Source organism: Cavia porcellus, unplaced genomic scaffold (genome assembly GCF_034190915.1).
Source record: "Cavia porcellus strain 051 isolate PalLab524CR breed Dunkin Hartley unplaced genomic scaffold, mCavPor4.1 scaffold_21, whole genome shotgun sequence".
Lineage (NCBI taxonomy): Eukaryota > Metazoa > Chordata > Mammalia > Rodentia > Caviidae > Cavia > Cavia porcellus.
In genome coordinates, this window is record NW_026947504.1 from 6,949,779 (window position 1) to 6,969,628 (window position 19,850).

Here is a 19,850-nt window from a genome sequence, read left to right on the forward strand (position 1 = left end):
TTCCAAGGACCTATGTCGGGGACTCAAGCCCCAAGTACCTTATACCTAATGGGTGTCCAGTCTGCTACTGGGCAGCTTCTGGAAACGTATCTGCTATGACCTACGAAGTTTCAGAAAAGTCCTAGTTGTCACTAAAAAGTTTTGTGACCTTGGACAAGTCTTTTCCTCTTACAGGAAGATTGCAGTGGGCTTAAGCACCTTCTTCCCGGAACTGCAACCCGGATGGCCAACTGTCGTGGAAAACGTGCCTTTCAACGTTTATTGATCGTCAACGACACGCGCGCGGAACACTAAAGTCAAAGAACTTCAGCGTTCGCACAGCCGCAGTGTGGAGAACTCGCCCGCGCCCCAGCTATCGCGAGATCGCCTTGCGCCGCGTGACGTCATCCCCTCGCTGGCCGTGGCGGCCGCAGCGACCACGCGTAGTAGACCCACAGGGGCGGCCCGTATCCCTCCGCCGTCGGCGCGGTCCGGCCCTCCATTCCCGGCCCGCCAATCCCTGCGCCTCCCGACCTGCCTCTCGCCCTGGGCCCACCCCGTGTTCCCGCGGCCCCACCCCGGCGACACCGCCCGCCCGCGCGTCCCTCTGTCCACCTGCAACAAGCAGGAAAGCAGGCAGGTCCTTCGTTGTCCAACTGAGCGTCGCTTGCCTTGCCGAGCCGAGGTGTGGGGACTGGGTCCCCGGCGGAGGGATCCGCGGCGGCTAAGGAGGCGGTGCCGGGCTCAGGAGGAAGAGGCAGCGACGGCGGCGGCGGCGGCTGCGGCGGCGGCGGCGGCGCCAGCGGCAGCGGCGGCGAAGGCTGGGGCGGCAGCGTATAAAGGAGCCGCCGCCGGGTGATGCGGTTAGCGCTGCGGCAGGCCCAGAAGCCTTGAGGGCCCGGAAGCTGTGCGGGCCCTGAAGCTGTGCGGGCCCTGGCTCTCAGCCCGTCCTGCCTAACCTGCGCTCCCGAACTTACCATCTGACCCGCTACCGCCGAGGCGGTCTTAGGCCCCCTGGTCCCTTCCCCGTCCCTCCCCGCCCCCGTCCCCACCCCGGGGGGCCGCCGCCACCCGCCTCCCGCCATGGCTCTGAAGAGGATCCACAAGGTAAGCGGCCCGAGTCGCTGCGGGGAAAGGCTGCGGCCTGCACTGCTCGGAGCCGCCTCCCCCGGGCTCGCGGCCTCGGGTGCCCGCGGGGCGGCCTTCGCACCCCACTCCTAGTGATGGCGCCCGCTGAGGCCCGGCACTCCTCTCGCACTAAGGTTGGAGGTAGTGTCGCCCTCCTACCCCCGCCGCGTTCCTCGTTGTTGTCTTTCTGGGCAGGCGTGCTCCGGGACCCGGGGCCTCCTCCTCTCCAGCCCGGGACTGCTGCGCTACAGAGCTATTGTCCTCCGGACGGGCCGCTAGTGGGGGTGGGGATCCGGGGCGTTGGGCAGCCGGGGCGACAGAGGTCAAAAGGGCTCCTAACCCGGTCTCTAGGTGTCTCCCCCCGCCTCCACGAGCCCCAGCTGTCGGCGCAGAAATCTCCGGGCCCGTGTACATGGGGAGGGGGGTCGTCACCGTTTTGCCCGGTCTACTACTGTCTTGGGTTCTCTTAGCTCTTGACTAGCTGCACACTTTTTATCTTGTCCACAAAGTGACACAGTAGGAAGTTCAGAGGGGGAAAATGTGACTTACATGAGGGAGGAGGAAAGTAGAGGGAGAAGTGATGTATTCCTGGAGATTGCCATATGTAGTCAGAAACTAGCACTTCAATTGTGCAGGATTGGATCTAATAGAAAAGCTGTTGAATTGGCAAGGGTGGAAGCCACTCAGTTCAGAAACTGAACTTTGAAAACCACTGAAGAAATTACACAAGGGTTCCTTTCACGGTCTCTTGACAAAATGGACTTAACTCTGAAATTAGGTACCACGTTCAGGGAAGCCTTTTAATTTAGGAGGGGTTGTGCTCGACTTCCAACGAGAAGAAATTTTTTATGCTTTAAAATGAAAGGAGACTCACTTAGTTACAGATAATGTAGAAAATATAAATATACCTATAGGTAATGTAGTTGTGGATGCAAATAATACATCAAGAGAATGGGTGTGACTTAAAATTTAGAGATTTTTTCCCCCTGCTAACTTGTAACTTCCTAGTGCCACTTACTGTTCGGTTTTTTTCTAGAAAGTGGCAGGTATCATTGGTGGTTTTTGCTTGGTATTTCATTGGCTACTAAAATTGGTTGCATTAATCCCCTGGCTTATTCATGAGAAGTAAGTCTTCGAATTATCTGTCGTGAGCGATGTGATGGACATACAAGAGGAAAAGAACCAGTTTTCACTTTGCCTTTAAGTCAGACTACAGATTGACAATTTAAACATTTCAGTTCAGCAGTTGGACCTCATTTCACTTGTGATGAAAGATCTTTAATGTGGAATTAATCCTACCACTTATTATAAATAGTTTAGCTCCTTATCAGCTTCTACCGGCTGCTTTGATTTCTTTTTTATTAATTATGGTACTGGGGTTGAACTCAGCCCTACCCACAGAGCAATGTTATATTTCCAGCCTTTTTGTTTAAAAATGTATTTTTAATTTTGAGACGGGGTCTTACTGGCTAAGTTATTCACACTGAGCTGGCATTTAGAATTCTTCTGACTCTGCCTACCAGATTGCTGGGATGACACATGGGCAGTGCTGTGCCTGTATTTTTTTTTTTTTTTTTTAAGCGATACCAGGGATCGAACTCTTGACCACGCGCTTGCAAGGGAGGCACTTATGCCGCTGAGCTAAATCCCCAGCCTCCAGGCCTATGGTTCCTTAGTTTCCTGGTTTTTTTTTTTTGTTGTTGTTGTTGTTGTTTTTTCTGAAATAGGCTCTTGAGTTTTAGACTGCCAGGTGCTAGGATTATAGGTGTATGTCCCACTCACGGCTGTTTTTTCAGTTTCTTACAAACAAAAAGCAAGGGCTGAGGATTTAGCTCAGCGGCATAAGCACTTGGGCGCGTGAGTTCGATCCCTGGTACCGATAAAAAAAAATTAAAAAATAAAAAAGCACATACTTTAGACAGTAAATACTGTAGAAAAATGAAGCATGATACTTGTTAAAAGAACTGTGAACCTTAAGCAAAGATCTCTTAACGGACCTTTGAAGGACCAGGAGCACACTGAAGAATCCTCATTAAAATATGTATGTCTTAAGACTTTTAGGAATTACTAGGAGGTCCTACTAGATCTAATTAGAAAGTTAGCAATTTGAGATTCCACTTGATTTAAACTTGTAGAATATTGTGCTCTTACCTTAAACTTTGAAAGGAGCAAGTGAGTTTAGTATATAATAACTTTTATATCAAGAATTGAAGTATTTACTCTCTTCATTGTCTTGGGTCTGGCTGGCCTGGAACTGAACTCTACAGTGATCCTCCTGCCTCAGCGGCGCCCCCCCCCCGGGGGGGAGGGGCAGGCTGAGATTACTGGTGTGCACCAGAGATTTCTTTAGAGAGCAGTAGCACTTTGACTGAAAACACATTTCAGGCTTCTGATAATACCCTTGGTAGTGTGGTTCCTTATAAATTACTATTCTCAGGGGTAGATTTTCTCTGAAATACACCCCTCACACACACACATTTTTTCTATTTTTTATTTTTTTGTTAAACTTGGGATGAACTCAGGAGTTTACTCTTGTTTTTGTTTTTTGGCAACAAGGTCTCACAATGTAGTTCAGGCTCCTTGGAACTTACTATGTAGCCCAACTATCAACTCACAGTGAACCACTTGCCTCAGCCTCTGAAGTGCTGGAACTACTAAATACCATTAGTATTTAGTAGGTGTGTGCCACCATGCTTGGCATTTAGGGGTTCTCTCATACTTCTAAATCATTCTATCATGGAGTAATCTCCCCATCTTCCTCCCCACCTTTTGTTTTTACCTTTTTAATTTTTTGGTGCTGAGGACTGAACCCAGGGCTTCCATTTAAGCATTTTATCCCTGAGCTAAATTCCAGCCCCTCTAATCCTTTTTGAAACAGTCTTGATTTTTTTTGGGAAGGAGGGGTTGGGAGAGTCTCTTTTTGTAGTTCAAGCTGGCTTTGAATTCAGGACAGTCTTCCTGCCTCAGCCTCCCTAGTGCTGGCATTATAGCACCACCATGCCCAGCTTGAGACAGTCTTGCTAAATTGCCTAAGCTGGCTTCAGATTTGCAAAGTTTGTAGTCCTCCTGCCTTAGCTTCTGAAGTAGCTAGAATAACAGGTGTGTACCATGGCTGCAAGGCCCTCATAAAAACTTTAGTAAGAAAATTGAATTTAGAGATAATAACTTGAGAACTTCTAAAACTCATTGTTACTGCTTTTCACTCTGGTGTATAAAAACCTGAGCCTTCCTAAAGTATGGCTTGACTTCTTTGAAACTGCCAGAATTAGAAAAATTTATTTATTTGGTACTGGGGATTGAATTTGGGGTCTAGTGCATGGTAGGCAAGCACTATACCGCTGAGCTACATCCTCAGCCCTAAATTTACTTTTAGTATACCAATCAAAAAAAAAGGTTGTGATAACAGATGTAAGTAATTTTCTTCAAATTTTTTGTAAGATACTCATTTAGGTTGAATGGCAAGCTTACTCACTATAGATAAGAAAGCACTGTCTTATCTCAGTTTTAATAATGTGTTTAGAAGCTAGACTCCCTGAAAAGATTTCAGGGCTTATATAATTGGCTCTTGGTGTTTTTTTTTTTTTTTTTTTTTTTTCTCTCTTCTTGGTGTTGAACCTTCCTAATTTACCATTGTCTGAAAAACAATTCTATTTAAATATCTTTTTAACTTCAGATATCATGAACTGCTGCTGCATCTGTGTTCTAATAAATACTTTCTAAAAAAAAAATCACATTTGACATGGCATTTTTAAGAATTCATTATCTGTTTCTTTGACAGAGGGATGCTATTTGTGTCTGAATTTGGCAGTCTTTTAAATGCCATGTCTTTTTTGGAAACAGCTTTTGATGGACTTTATTTGGAAATGCATCTTAAGGTCTCTGGACCTATGCTTTAAGCGAAATACACCAGAGCAAGACATGAACATACATTGTAGTTCTGGTGGAGATTGGGATCCTCTGGGGTTTTTTGTGTGTGTGTGTGTCTACACCAAATGGCTGTAGCCTGCTATGTTTGAGGTTTTTCTGCTGACTTTATAGGTCTCCTGCTTTGATTTTGATGCTTTGAGTGCTTGCCTGTAGAAGCACCACCCCCAGCCCTTTTCCATTTGACTGTGTATCATCTGTTGTGGGCTAAGAAACCAGATCACGGAGCCTATTAAAATTGTGTCTAAAATAAGATCCGGTGGGCTCTGAGTGAAGAGGGCTTCATGTGTTCTGTGAACTCTGTGGTCTCTGATAGATCAGGGACCTTTTTGACCTGATTCTTATTTTTCCTTTTGTTACAGGAGGCTTTTTTGTAAGTGCCACAACATTGATACACAGGATTAATTTCTCTATTCTTGGGAAAGGAATATGTTGATTCTTTCAGAAGTTGAAGATTCACCAAGGTTACAATTCTAAAAAACTTTAGAAAAACAATTAGAAGTGCCAGCCTTGATAGTGCATGGGGAGCCCAAGACAGGAAGATTGCACCAAGTTTGAGGCTATCCTGGGCTACATAGTGAGTTTAGGACCAGCAGAACTATAGAGCAAAGCCCTGTCTCAAAAAAAAATTTTTGTCCTGCTAATCACAGTTAATACTTGGTATACATAATTTTACAACGAACTAATACCCAGAGTCATCACTTGATCTGTTCTGTTTCTGTGATAAAGATTTTTATGGCTATCTTTGCTTCTTTTCTTTTGGGGGGGGGCAGAGTATCACTGTGTGATTGAGGCTAGCTTTGAATTTACACCAGTCAGTTTTCCTGCCTCAGCCTCCAAGAGCTGAGATTATAGGTGTGCACCACCGTGTGTAGCCTATTCACAGTTTTCAATAAACTAATAACACTTTTTTTTTTTTTTTTTGTCTTTTTCCTTTTTTTTTTATCAGTACCAGGGATTGAACTCACAACTGCCTGCTTGTAAGGCAGGCGCTTTTGCCACTGAGCTAAATCCCCAGCCCCACTAATAACACTTTTTGATAGGCCCCAGTTTAATATGTTAATTAAAAGTAATGAAAGATAAAAATTTATTAATTGGGAATATAACATGATTAAATCATTTAAACTAAGTTTTTCTTTGTTTTTAAAAGCATCGTTTATGTAAATGGACAAAATTTAGTACTTTTTTAATCAAAATTCTAATTGCAGCTGGTTATGGTGGCACATGCCTATTGTTCCAGCACTCAGGAGATAGAGGTAGGAAGATTGCTGTGAATTCAAGGCCAACCTGGATGTCATAGTGAATACAAGGCTAGCCTGCGTTACAAAGTGAGAACCTGTCTCAAAAAATCAATAGCTGGGTATTTAGCACAGCGGCTCAGTGCTTGCCTGCTAAGTGTAAGGGTGTGTGTTTGATCCCCAGTGCCAAATAAATACATAAATAAAATTCTGATTGGGTTGTTAAAGTGTGTGTGCTTGTGTGTGGTGTAAAGAGTTGGAATCTTCCTGGGCATGGTGATGTATGTCTGTAATCCCAGCACTTGGGAGACAGAGGCAGGATGATTGCTGAGTTCGTGGCCAGACTGGTCTATATAGCAAGATCTTGTCTCAAAGCTTTGACTAGGGGCTGGTGCTGTTGCTCTCTGGTGGAAAGTGCACCTCAAGGTGGGCAGGGGGGGAAGTCCTGTGCCATGGAGGTAGTATCTCGTATTACATTAATATTATCAGAGGCGGGGCTCAGGGAATATATTACACTGGGAATGTATGTCTGTAGCATGTGCAAAACCCTGAATTCTGTCCCTGGTACTGCCAAGTCACAAATTGGAGGTAAGAATTGAGTGAATGATGAAAGTAATTAGCAAATACTCATGTAGCATACTGAGAACTAAGGTGGTTGACTGAAGGTGACTTTAAATGAGTTCTGTCTTGAAGAATAGTTCTTTGATAGGATCTCAATACATCCGATGTGTAGTTTAGGTTGACCTCAAACTCAGTCTTTCTGTCTCACAGCCTCTCAAATAGGGGGATGATAGGAATGTACCACCACGATCAGTTTAAAATAAACTTTTTAATTTTTCATACACAAAAAGGAGCCAAGTGTGGTGGCATATGCCTGTAATTCCAGCACTCAGGAGCGTGAACGGAGGATTGTTGTGAGTTTGAGACCAGCGCGGGCTACAAAAAGCTAAAGACCAGCCTGAACTGCATAACAAGACCCTGTCTGAAAAAGACCAAAATAAAAGTCAACAGTTCTGAGAATTGCACCCAGGGCCTTTGTACTTAATCATAACATTTACTTAATACATTTATTTATTTGTTTATTTAAATGGTGGTACAAGAAATTGAACCCAAGGCCTTCACGTTGGGAACCAACTCTTTTTTATTTTTTGTACCAGTGATCGAACTAATGACCTCACACTTGCCAGGCAGGTGCAAAAGCCACTGAGCTAAATCTCAGGTGCCCCCCCCCCAAGACTGTGTCTTGCTATGTTACTCAACCTCATAGCACTCCTTGAGCTCAGCACTCCTACCTCAGCCAGTGCTGAGATTACAAGTTTGTACTACCACACCTGGCGTTTTCATTCTTTGTTGTACTGTAGGAAATACACATTAAACCATTCAAGATAATAGGATATCGTATTGGTGCCTTTCCCTACTTTGTTGGTACTCCAGATCAGATCTAGGACCTTTGCACTGAGTAATATTCCCAACCCTTTTTATTTTTTTATTTTGAAACAGGATCTCTGTAAATTGCCCAGGCTGAGCTGAAATTTATGATGCTCCTGTCTTGCTCCCTGAATGCTGGGATTACAGGCATATACCACCATACCTTGATAAGCTTCTTGCCATATTTGGCAAGAATTTGGAAAAGGATGAGGGTGACAGTACATAGTGTTGAACTTGTGTTGTGGATGTAAGCTACTACACTAGGATGCATTACCGCCCTTATTTATTTATTTATTTATTGAGACAGGGTCTCAGTATGTGGTTTAGGCTGGCCTGAACTCACCAAGTAGCCCAGGCTGGTGTCAAACTTGCAGTAATCCTCCTACCTTAGCCTTCTGAGTGCTAGGATTATAGTTGTCTGCCACCATGCTCAAACAGAATTTTGCTAAATTGCCTGATCTAGCTTCAAACTTGAGATCCTCCAACTACAGGTTTGTGCCTTGACACCTAAGTGAGAATTACTGTTTTTTTTTTTTTTATTTAGAAAAAAATTCTCAGCGTGGCACAGCAACACTTGATTATAGTTCTGATATTGGGAAGGCTGAAGCAGGAGAATTGCTTAAGCTCTGGGATTCAGGGTCAGTTTGGGCAGCACATTGAGACCTATCTCTTAAAAAGGAAAATGACTGAGTGTGGTGACACATCCCTGTGATCCTGACACTCCAGAGGCTGAGGCAGGAAGACATCAGGTTCAAAGCTAGCATCAGCTACATAGGAAGACCCTGTCTCAAAAAAACTGCTGAAGTAAAATCAAATTAGAAGGATGTAGCTCAGTTGGAAGAGCCAGTGTTTAGGATGTATGGCCAGGGATTCAATCCCTGTGAGCGTTAGAAAGGAAGGAAGGATTCTTTGCTTTATAGAAGTTCATTACTTTGAGAAACTTTGGTTCTTGCCTAGCATGTGTAAGGTCCTGGGATTAAAGTAATTTAAAAAGCATTGTTGAGGATAACTCACCTAAAAATTTTTTTAAAGTCCCAGTGTGTGGTACTTGTATTGCTCACTGACTTGGAGGAGGTTTTGTTTGACAGGATCCAGTTCTGTATATTATAGTCTAAGGAGAGGTGGAGGCTAAAATATCCTAGGAGTTCCCAGGATAGGAGTTCCTGACTGATGCCTGACGGTGCCAGGAACCTCTGCAGCCCTCATCTTTGAAATGCAGGTGCATATTTGGTGTTTTTGTAGAAGTCTTGATGGTTAGGTTCCCAGCTAACTTTCAAAATCATGTTAAACTATAACAAGGAAATAAAGTACCATTTATGCATGTGTCTACAGAATTAAGTGAGATTTCAAGTAATAGAATCGTTAATGTTGAGTTTGATTCCTAGTACAAAAAAAAAATTGTTAGGGCCGTAATGCATCACAGGGCTGCAGTCTTGAAAAGACCATCAAGAACTTGGATTTCATTGGGGATATAGCTCTGTCAGAGTCCTGCCTGCCTGGCAGTGCAAGTTCTTGAGTTCAGTTCCTGGTGTGTGTGCCGCGCCCCCCCTCCCCCAAGAACCTGGATTTTTTTTTTTTTTTTTTTTTTTTTTGGTACTTGGAATGAAACTCAGGACTTGATGCTTCTTTTTTTTTTTTTTTTTTTTTAGTCTTTTTCCTTTTTATCGGTACTTGGAATCGAATTCACGGCTGTCTACTTGCAAGGCAGGTGCTTATGCCGCTGAGCTAAATTCCCAGCCCCCGAACCTGGATTTCTTAACTGTCCATTGTCTTTACTAGAACTGGATATTTAAAGTATTCCCTGGAACCTTAAAGATACTGTGCTGCTTTCAAGTATCTATGACTTTTCAAAACAGTGTAACTTTGGGTGTTTTATAGGATGATGTTTAAAATTTCTACAAAAGATCAAGAATTTCCATCTGCAAGACTTGGTGTCACATGCCTATGGTTGTAATATTTAGGGAGGCTTTCAGAGGGATTTCCAGCTAGCCTGGGAAATGTAGCAGTTAGAAGGTGAAGATGATGGCCAGTGCTGTAATTAATTCAGTGTGAAAGCCCTAGGTTCAATCCCCACCCCACCCCCCATACTATAGAATCTAGCAAGGTATGGTGTTAAATACCTGTTATCTCAGCTACTGGGAAGCTGAGGTAGGAAGATAGCAGGTTCAAGGACAGCCTGAGCCATTTATTGAGTGTACTCCCTAGGTTCCCTTTGCAGTATTGCAATAATAATAATAATTTAAAATAATTTTTTTCTTGAGTTTTTTTTTCAGCAGTTCTGTGGGATTTCTGTTTTTACCTGTGTTGTTGAGAAAACAGCTGTAGAGACATAAAGTTGCTGACCCGTATGTGGTTATGGTAGGAAGAGGCAGGATTCAGATGCAGGCAGTATTGACCATAGAGCTAGTGCTTCTTCAGATTTGCCTGTCTTAATCATGTTGTGCCCCTCTTGTGTGTGAAGAAACTTTACTTTTTCTTATTGTTAGACTATTGCATTCCAGTCTATTCCAGATTCTTGCTTTCTTCTTCTTCTTCTTCTTCTTCTTCTTCTTCTTCTTCTTCTTCTTCTTCTTCTTCTTCTTCTTCTTCTTCTTCTTCTTCTTCTCCTCCTCCTTCTCCTTCTCCTTCTCCTTCTCCTCTCCCTCCTCCTCCTTCTCCTCCTCCTTCTTCTCCTTCTTTTGCTTTTTTATTACTGGGAATCAAACTCGCAACCTTACCCTTGCTAGGCAGGTGCTTGGGCCACTGAGTTAAATCCCCGGCCCTAGATTCTTGCTTTCTAGTAATTGTCTCTGCTTTGGTATTTCCAATAACTTCTCTACTAACTTTCCTAGTGTCTAAATTTCCCCCATCTTGAAAAAACAGCAAAAGAATTGGGAGGGAAAATGTGCTGAGAGGTGAACCTGGGGAAATATTCTAGGCAAGTACTCTGTCACTGGGCTACGCCCTAGCAAAAGAAATTTTAACTTCTGTTCCTCCACCAGAGCTACTTCTTGTTGCTTCTTTGAAAGTTCTTTATCCCTCCTATCTCTGACGTTTTGGTGCTGGAATTTTATCTACTTGTTTCTGAGGCAGTAGGGGTAGAACCCAGAGCCTTATACAAGCTAGGCAAGTGCTCTACTGTTGAAGTACACCCTATCAGTGCCAGAAACTTTTTTTTTTTAAACCAAAAATCAAACTCATAACCTCTTGCTTGCCAGACAGGCGCTGCGTTGCTGTGCTTTATCCTCATCCCTTTTTTTTTTTTTTGCTTCTTGAGACAGTGTCTCACCATGTAGTTCAGGCTTGCCTTTAATTTGAAGTAGTTCTCCTACCTCAACCTCCTGAGCACTGGGGTTGCTGATGTATTTTGTCATACGTGGTAGTGTCAAAAGTTTTAGCTGGGCATGAGACCCTATCTCAAAAAACAAAAAACCAGATGCTTAGAAAGAATAGTCCGATTTAGTAAGATCACTAAGTATTACTTGATTGCCAAATTCAGTAGATACCTCAGGGTTTTTTTTGTTTGTTTGTTTTTGTCTTTTTCCTTTTTTTTCGGTACCAGGGATGGAACTGATACCTCAGTTTTTGACTCTGCAGTACATTTGATATGGTTGTTAACTCATTTTCCTTTGATAAGATACTTTCTGTTCTTCATACCTAGTGTTTCTCAACTTTAGCAGAACTCATTCTCTTCCCCTTCCCTCTCCTTGTCTTTCTTTAGATCAAACTAGGGCCTCCCATGTGCTAGGAAAGCCCTTTACCATTGAACTTCATCTTCAGTGCTAACACTTCCCCTGTTCTGTCCACACACACCTCCACCCCCTCCCTTTTTTTTTTTCCCTCTGAGACAGGGCCTTCCTGTGTAGTGCAGGCCTTGAATTTGTGATCTTCCTGCTTCAGTCTCCCAAGTGCTGGGATTATAGGCTGGTTTTTTTCTTGACTGAGGATTGAACTCCTGGCCTTGCCCCTAGTAGCCCTTTTTCACTTTTTTTTTTTTTTTAACTTCATCATAGGATCTTACTGAATTGCCCAGGCTAACCTTGAAATTTCAGTCCTCTTGCCTCAGCCTCTGAGTAGTGGGATTATAACCTTGTGCTGCCACACATGGTTTCTAGGCGACCTTTCAAATTAGTATTGATGTAAGTATTCCCCAAATAGTGCAAACTCATTAAAATAACAGCACTCGCCAAGGTGCCTATAGCTGTAGTACTAACACACACTTGTAATTCCTAGAAGATTGAGACAGGAGGATTACTACAAGTTCAAGGCCAGCCTGGGCTATATAGCCCTATCCCTTCCTACCCCCCAAAAAAGAATCAAAGAACTCTGTAAGTTCATAATACATTTAATACATATGCAATAAGCTTTTATTGCCCTTTTTGCCTTATCTTTTTCTTTTGGCAGTAGTAGGGATTTTGAGCCCAGCGCCTTGTATATGGCCCAGCAAGTACTCTAGCACTGAGCTACATTTCCAGCCTTGTTTTTGTTTCTGGTTTTTTTTTTTTTTTTTTTGGTCTTTTTCGTTTTTATCGGTACCAGGGATCGAACGCAAGACCGCCTGCTTGCAAGGCAGGTGCTTATGCCGCTGAGCTAAATCCCCAGCCCCTTTGTTTCTGTTTTGAGACAAAGTTTTTTCCCAGGATGGGGTTTCAACCATCAGTGGGTCACTCTGTAATGCACAATGGCCTTGAACTGGTGGTCTTCTTGCCTAAGCCTCTTAGTTACTTTTCTGGTTGCTAAGACAAAATAACCAACACCTATGAGTTAAGGAAGGTAGGGTTTCTTTAGCTCAGTCTATAGAAGTTTCAATTGGTAGTTGACTGGCTCCAAGAAAGAGTAGCATGGCAGAGTGGTATCACAGAGCAGGCAGGCAGAAAACATCCCTCATCCCTCTGTCGCTTATACCTTATTATGGCATTGCACCATGAATCACTCCCCACATTACACAGTTTAGGTCCAATCACCTCTGAACAGTCCAACCTGTGTTCACATGAGGCTTTGGAGGGACCTCCAGACTTAAGTCATAATAGCCTCCTAGCACTGGGATTACATTCTTGTCTAACCAAGTCAGACTATCACTTGTGTTTTGATGTACAAATTCCTTGAGACATATTACTGCTTTATAACTGCAAAAATAAGCTGGATATGGTGGCTTAGGCTCTTAAAACTAGCACTTTGGGGGGAGTTAGGCAGGATTGCAGATTCAAACCCAGATTTGGGAACTTAGTGATTTAGAATTGTCTCAAAAAATTTAAGAAGAGCTGTAAATATAGTTGGTGTGAAGACTGTTAGGTTCAGTTTCTAGTACTGCAAAAACAAAAACCTGGAATAATATGTACTACAGTATTAAAGTGTTAAAAGTGGGCAAATAAAGAACCTACAACATTGCTACTGTCATTGCTGTAGTACATATTGATATGGAAGATACTGCAATAATATATGAAACAAATTGAGTTGATCATTCTCAGTCATTTTCTTGTGGTCTTTGTAAGTTTTTTATGCAAAGTGTACCTTCTCACCCCACTTCTACCTCTTTCTAAATTCTATATTTATATTTGAAGCTTTAGCAGAAGTGACTTCTGAGAAGACTACCTCAGGCATACCAGAAGTCAAAATTTTACAATAAAATTATCTCTTAGTATGTAGATCTGATTATTATTAACCCTCCGTACTAAATTCTCTTGAGCAAAGTCTCTGTCTTATTCTTTGTATTCCAAGTACTTTATGCATAGTAGTTACTCAAGTTTGCTGACAACATTCAGTGAACGCCAAGGTCAAAATGGTATGGTGGAAAAAATCAGAACTTTCTAGCAACATACTGACTGAGTTAATGTTTTGTCATTGGTGCTTTGTAGTATGGAGATAATGTCAAAAACTCTGCAAGCCTGTGGAAATGAGAAGGAAAAGTGCTTAATATTTAGGACTACACAGAAAGTAGTGTTTTTTTTGTTTTCTTTCTTTTTTTTTTTTCCCTGTAAATATGCTTGGCAGTTTCTTTTCTAATACCCAAAATATGGAGACAACTCACATCTATTAATAGAAGAATGTATCAACATGTAGGATATCTATCCACTGGAGCATTACCCAGCAATAAAAAGGAACAGGTTAATCAAGACATCATGACACAGGCCTATCTTCCCAACACTAGGGGGAGGTGAGGCAGGAGGATCTCAAGTTCTAGCATGGTCTGGCAACTAGTAATTTAGCAAGACCCTGTTTCAACATAAATAATAAAGGCAGATGGGAATGTAGCTCAGTGTTAAGGCCTGTGGCACCATGCCCAGCGCTTTCTGTTTTTTTTGAGACAAGACCTTGCACTGTAATTCAGGCTAGCCTTAAACTCACCATCTAGTCCAGGCTGGCCTCAAATTCTGGGCAATCCTTACCCTCCCAAGTGCTGAGATGACAGGTATGTGCCACCGGGTGGGGCACCGTATTTGTAAACCAGAACTGAACACCATAATAAGACACATTTGACAAAAAGAAAGTCAGAATCTGAGAAATCAGGTGATTTTGCCAACTGTACATTTAGTAGGTAGCAAGAGTTAGATTCAAATCACGTTTTTTTCTGCAATGGCTTAAATGTGCTTGTATACTCCACTCTCACAAATTTTGACTAGCATTCACTGATTTCAAAACAATAGTAATGGTTGGGTGATCTAAATCTACCAGCAGTCCCACTTTGCTAGCCTAGCCTGCATATTTTTTCCTTTATTTTCCTGGGGTGTTTTTGTTTGTTTGTTTTGTTTTTGTTTTTTTGGTACCAGAGGATCAAACTCACATCTATTAATACTTGCCAAGCAGGCGTTGTGCCACTGAGTTAAACTCCTGGCTCCTTTTCGTTATTTTTCACTTTGCCAAATTCTTCAACTGTTTCGATCCCCGGTACCAATAAAAAGGAAAAAGACAAAAAAAAAAAATTCTTCAACTGTCTTCAAAATACTGTCACCTTAGTATGTTTCAAATACATAGAGAGACAGAGTGAGTGAGTGAGTGTGTGTGTGTTGTGGAATAGGGGATCGAACCCAGGGCCTTTCCCAGTGAGCTCATTTCTTGAGACAGAGCAAGGTGTCACTTAAGTTGCTCACACTGAGTTCAAACTTAACTTTTCCTGCCTTGTCTTCTCAGAGTGCTGGATTACAAGTGTGTACCACCATGCTCCAGTTTATGGGATATTTTTGTAAGACTAGCATTGGGAAAACAATTTTTTAAAATGTTACTGTAATCTACTGTCTGCTGTTATCCTTTGAGGACTTTAGCCACCTCCTCTAGAGGATTGTGCCAAAATGGGTGATACCATTCCTTTCAACTTTTATTTTTTTGTTAATACTGGATATTGAATCCAGGGCCTTCACACCGAGCTATGCATACTTAGTATTTTCTTCATTTTTTATTTTGAGACAGTCGCACTAAATTGCCCAAGGTAGATTCAAATTTGAGATTCTTTTGCTTCAGCCTCCCAGAGTGCTGGGTTTACAGGCATGTCCCATAGTACTAAGCCTTTGCCAGTATTTTAAGTGATTATGTCAGGTAAAAATTTTGAAGTCTAAATTGATTTTTTAAAATCTTCAGTGATAAGAGCATAGGAATAAATCTCTTGAAGCAAAACCATAGATTTAATCATCAGTACCACCAAAGACAAAAATAGCGTAGCCAGATGTGGTGGTAGCTGTAATCCAAGCAGTCTAGAAGGTAAGTATAGGAAGGTCGCCTCAAAAAGCAAGACCCTGTCTCAAACAAAAGAGCCAAACATAGACATCCTTTTTTTTTTTTTTTAATTTTTTTTAAAGATGGGGTCTTGCCATGTTAACCGAGGTCTGGCTTTTTTTTTCTCTTTTCTTTTCTTTTTTGTACCAGGGATCGAACTCATGACTGCATGCTTGCAAGGCAGGCACTTATGCCACTGAGCTAAATCCCCAGCCCCGAGCTCTGGCTTGTTTGACTATTTTTTTTTTGTCTTTTTCATTTTTATCGGTACCAGGGATCGAACTCACAACTGCCTGGTAGCAAGGGAGGCACTTAGGCCGCTGAGCTAAATCCCGCCCCCCCCCCCCCCAGCTCTGGCTTAATCTTGAGATCGCTGAGTAGTCTAGGCTGACCTCGAAGTTACAGTGGTCCTTCTGTGACATCCTCCAGAGTGCTGGGATTACAGCATGTGTGTGATTTTCTTTATATTAAAAGTTACTCTTATTCTATCTATATTAGTTTCCCAGGTTGCCATAATATTGTAAATTACTGTGAACTGATGGTTTAGAACAATAGGAATATACTCAGTTATGAAAGTAACTTTATGAACACTTTAAGTGTGTCAGCAGGGTCGTATTCCACTTGAATGCTGTAGGAGGAGAATTACTGCTTGGTGACTGTTAGCTGGTTTGACTTCCTTGGTTCATGGTCACATCACTTTGAGTAACTGTGTCTACCTTCTTAGCATCTTCTGTTTGTGCATCCTCTTTTGCCTTTGAGTTGTTGAGCTGGGGATTTAGCTCAGTGGCACAAGTACCTGCCTGACAAGTTCAAGGTCATGAGTTCGATCCCCAAGACGCAAACAAAAAAAGGACAGTTATTGCTGGGATTGTGACACACCTGTAATACTAGCATTAGGGAGTCTGAGTCAAGAGTCTCTAAAGTTGAGGCCAGCCTGACATATAGTCTCAGGCCAGCTAGACTACAGAGCAAAACCCTGTTTTAAACTAGGTATGGTGGCACACCTGTAATCTCACTACTTGGGAGGATGAAGCAGGAGGATTGTTGTGAGTTCAAAGCCAGAAAGACAAGGTCATAAGTCTGGGCAGCCATCATAAGTCTAAACAGTCATTAAGCAAGTAGGTTGTTAAATGAGGAAAACCTGTATTAGACATCATATTTTCAAAATAGTTCAATAAAAATATTTGTTTATCTTAAAAACAGTTTGTTGTCCAGTAACTTTTAACATAAAATGCATTAGCCACCAACAAATTATTGTAACAGGTAGGATAGGCAATAATGATCCCTCACATGTTAGAAAAGGCAGGGTGAAAGTTTTTTTTAGAAAATCCAGGATATTTTATGATATAAGCAGTAATGTAGAAAGTGCTCATCAATAATCATGAGTGCAGCTTGGACACAGTGGCACACACCTATAATCCCAGCACTGGGGAGGCTGAAGCAGAAAGATTGCTGCAAATTTGAGGCCAGCCTGAACTGCATAATGAAACTCTGTCTCAGAAAGACCAAAAGAAAAGAAAGAAAAGAAAAAAGCATGAGCACAAAACAGCTGCAATCCAGACATGATCTTTAGCAAATTAATAAAGCATCTATTCCTGTTTTTCATCACATTCCCTTTCCTGGCATCTTAGCAGCTTCCATGAATTCTTTAAGATTATACTGACCTCACAGTTGATAGGAGCTGTGTTTTGAGTATGCAGTTGTGGCTTAAAAATGAAGGAGTTTCTGCAAGTCATGGCAAGGAACTAGTGAATACCACCAAGAAGATATCACAGAACCATAAACCTGCCTGAGTCGGTAAAAATCACTGGAAATGCTGAACAGTGAAACTGGCAGTGATGCAGTCACTGCTTTGACCACCTCTGCAGTACATAGCTTGGAGGCCTGAAAGACATCCGAAGTATCAGTGAAGGAGCTTACTGGCCACCAGTATAAGACAAAAATTAAGCATAAAATGATCACAGAGCCAAGAATAATAATGATAATTAATTGTTGTTTCCTGTGGTTTGAGAAAGTATATATATAAAGCCCTTGAGAAAATATGTGCACCCATATGAGGCATTTCTGCATATCAAAGTTTCAAAGATAGCATCACTTCTAAAGCCTTTGTTTATATCTGAGAATTTATTTAACTTCAAATAAATCAGTTTCATTATCAACTGAAGAACTTACAGAAGCAGATAGTCCTTAGAAGTAAGCCTAAACCGGTTGTGCACAGTAGCACTCAAAAGGCTGAGGCAGGGGGATCACTGAATTCAAGGACAGGCTACACTACACAGTGACTTCAAGGCTAGACTACACAGCAAGATGCTGTCTCAACCAAAAAAAAAAAAAAAGGTGGGGGAGATGTTTCTAGTAAAAGAGTGCACTGAGCTATATCCCCTCTACTCTTTTCTTTTTTTGCTAAGACAGAAACTTGCCAAGTCGCTTAGGTTGGTGTCAAACTGGAATCCTACTACCTCAGCTTCTCTAGTAGCTAGGATTGGGGTTTGCCTGCACAGGGCCGCCTCTACTCCCTTGATAAGAACAGTGGTATGCTTATGGGAAGGAAGATGTTGCCAGCCATTTTAAAGATTACAGAGTAAATTGTAATATTTTAACATAATTCTTGTATAAGGTTCATATGCCCTAAATTAAATTTTGTAGCGCAGTTTTGTTGCTTAGGATTCATTGAAAACAATTTTGATGGGTTTTTTTTCAAATATTATTTCCAAGAGGAAAAAAAAAAACAAAACAATTCAAAACAATCAGGGGATAGCATTTTATTTTTCTTAAATGTTTATTTAAATTTGTATTCTGAAATTTTGTTTGACCAGTTAATAGGAGGAAGGAATGGTAGTGCATGCCTGTAGTCTCAGCACTCTGGAGACTAGGAAGGATTTAACTTTCCAGTAATTTTGATGACTGAGACCTTGTTTGAAAATTCAGAATTAGAAGATAAACCAGGGCTGGGGCTGTAGTTCATTCCCCAGTGCTGCCTTTAATTAAAAAAAAAAAAAAAAGAAAAAAAGGGGGGAAGAAGAGTGGAGGGAAAGGAAAGGCTATAAGCTAAAAATGTAATTTTCTTCTAAAAATATGGTCATTTACTGGCTTTTGTGTTCCTTATCAGTTACTTGTTTAGCCTATTGCTAAGAGACTTAAGGAAAAGACATTTAAAAGTAAAAGATAAAACTGAGTCCCAGTAAAGAAATTTTATAACTACCAGCCTCATTCCTATGGAGACTTACCATGGATTGATTGATTTTCCCCCAGACAGGGTCTTACTGTGTAGTTCAGACTAGCCTTGCACTTAACATGTAGCTCAGGATGGCTTCAAATGTGTGATCCTTCTGCCTGCATCCTGAGAGCTGGAGTTAGAAGTATATGCTGCCACACCCAGTTGTTTCATAGTTTGGTGTGCATGTTGGGGAGGGTATTGGGATTAAAACCAGGTGTCCTCTACCATGAATAACCCTACCACCACCAGTCCTTTTTGTTTGAGACTAGCCTCACTAAATTTTCTAAATTTGGGATTCTCCTGTCTCAACTTCCTAATTAATTAGGATGAAATGTATAGGCCACCCCAGTTGACTAAGTCACTTTTTTTTTTTCTTTCTTTCTTTCTTTCTTTCTTTTTTTTTTTTTTTGTATGGGGGATTGAACTCACAACCTTGCGCTTGCCAGGCGGGCACTTACACCACTGAACAAACCCCCAGCCCCTACTTCTTTTTTTCTTGATAGGAACTTGGATTGTAGTTTAGGCCGGCCTTGAATTATCTCTGTAGTCTAGGCTGGCCTCTAACTTGGAAAGTCATGGTCTTGGTCTTGATAGCCTGTTCCAGGCTGGTAGGCTATGCTTACATGCTCTCAGAATCTTCAAGTAGCACCAGTATAATGATTTATGAGTTAAACATTCCTTGAAGGTTAGTGGTCAGATGTACTGTATTAAAAACTGCTTATTACTTAGTAATGGTAAATGTATGAGGAGCTAGATTTGTTTACTCTGATTAAAACATTATATGATATAAGCCAGATATGATGACACAGTCCTAGCACTTGGGAGGCTGAGGCAGGAGAATCACTGTGAGTCGAAGGCCAACTTGAGCTACATAGTTCAAGGCCAGCCTGAATTATGTAGCAAGATGCTGTCTTAAACAAAAAAAAATTACATGATGTAAATGTGCACTGAGGTGTAGTGTTCCCTTTTGTTTTTGGTTTTCTTTCACACAGGGTCTCACTATATAGTTTAGGCTGGTCTGGAACTCACGATGCTGGCTCAAACTGGCTTTAAATTTGTAGTAGTACTCTTGCCTCAGCCTCGCTAGTACTGGGATTACATGTGTGGCCACTTTGCCTGGCTGGTATTCCTTAAATACATACATTTTTCTGCTCTGCAGTCAAATATCTTATCCATTGTGCCACTGGCCCATACCCAAATACATACTCTTTTTGTGTAAATAGTCTTTTACTGTTTTTGAAAAGTACGCA

The 19,850-nt window shown here is 41.8% G+C and overlaps 1 protein-coding gene across 3 annotated transcripts in view; it reads left to right on the forward strand.

Moving 5' to 3' along the window:
- The first annotated feature begins 549 nt into the window (after positions 1-549).
- The window catches only part of Ube2d2 (ubiquitin conjugating enzyme E2 D2), a 51,981-nt gene continuing 32,680 nt past the window's right edge, over positions 550-19,850 (forward strand). The window contains exon 1 of one of the 3 annotated variants that reach the window (XM_063232198.1): positions 550-1,086. In XM_063232198.1, coding sequence (XP_063088268.1) covers positions 1,063-1,086 — 24 coding nt within the window. In that variant the 5' untranslated portion in view covers positions 550-1,062. The remainder of the gene's footprint in view (positions 1,087-19,850) is intronic. The other 2 variants (XM_003477152.5, XM_063232199.1) reach the window with 2 other exon arrangements.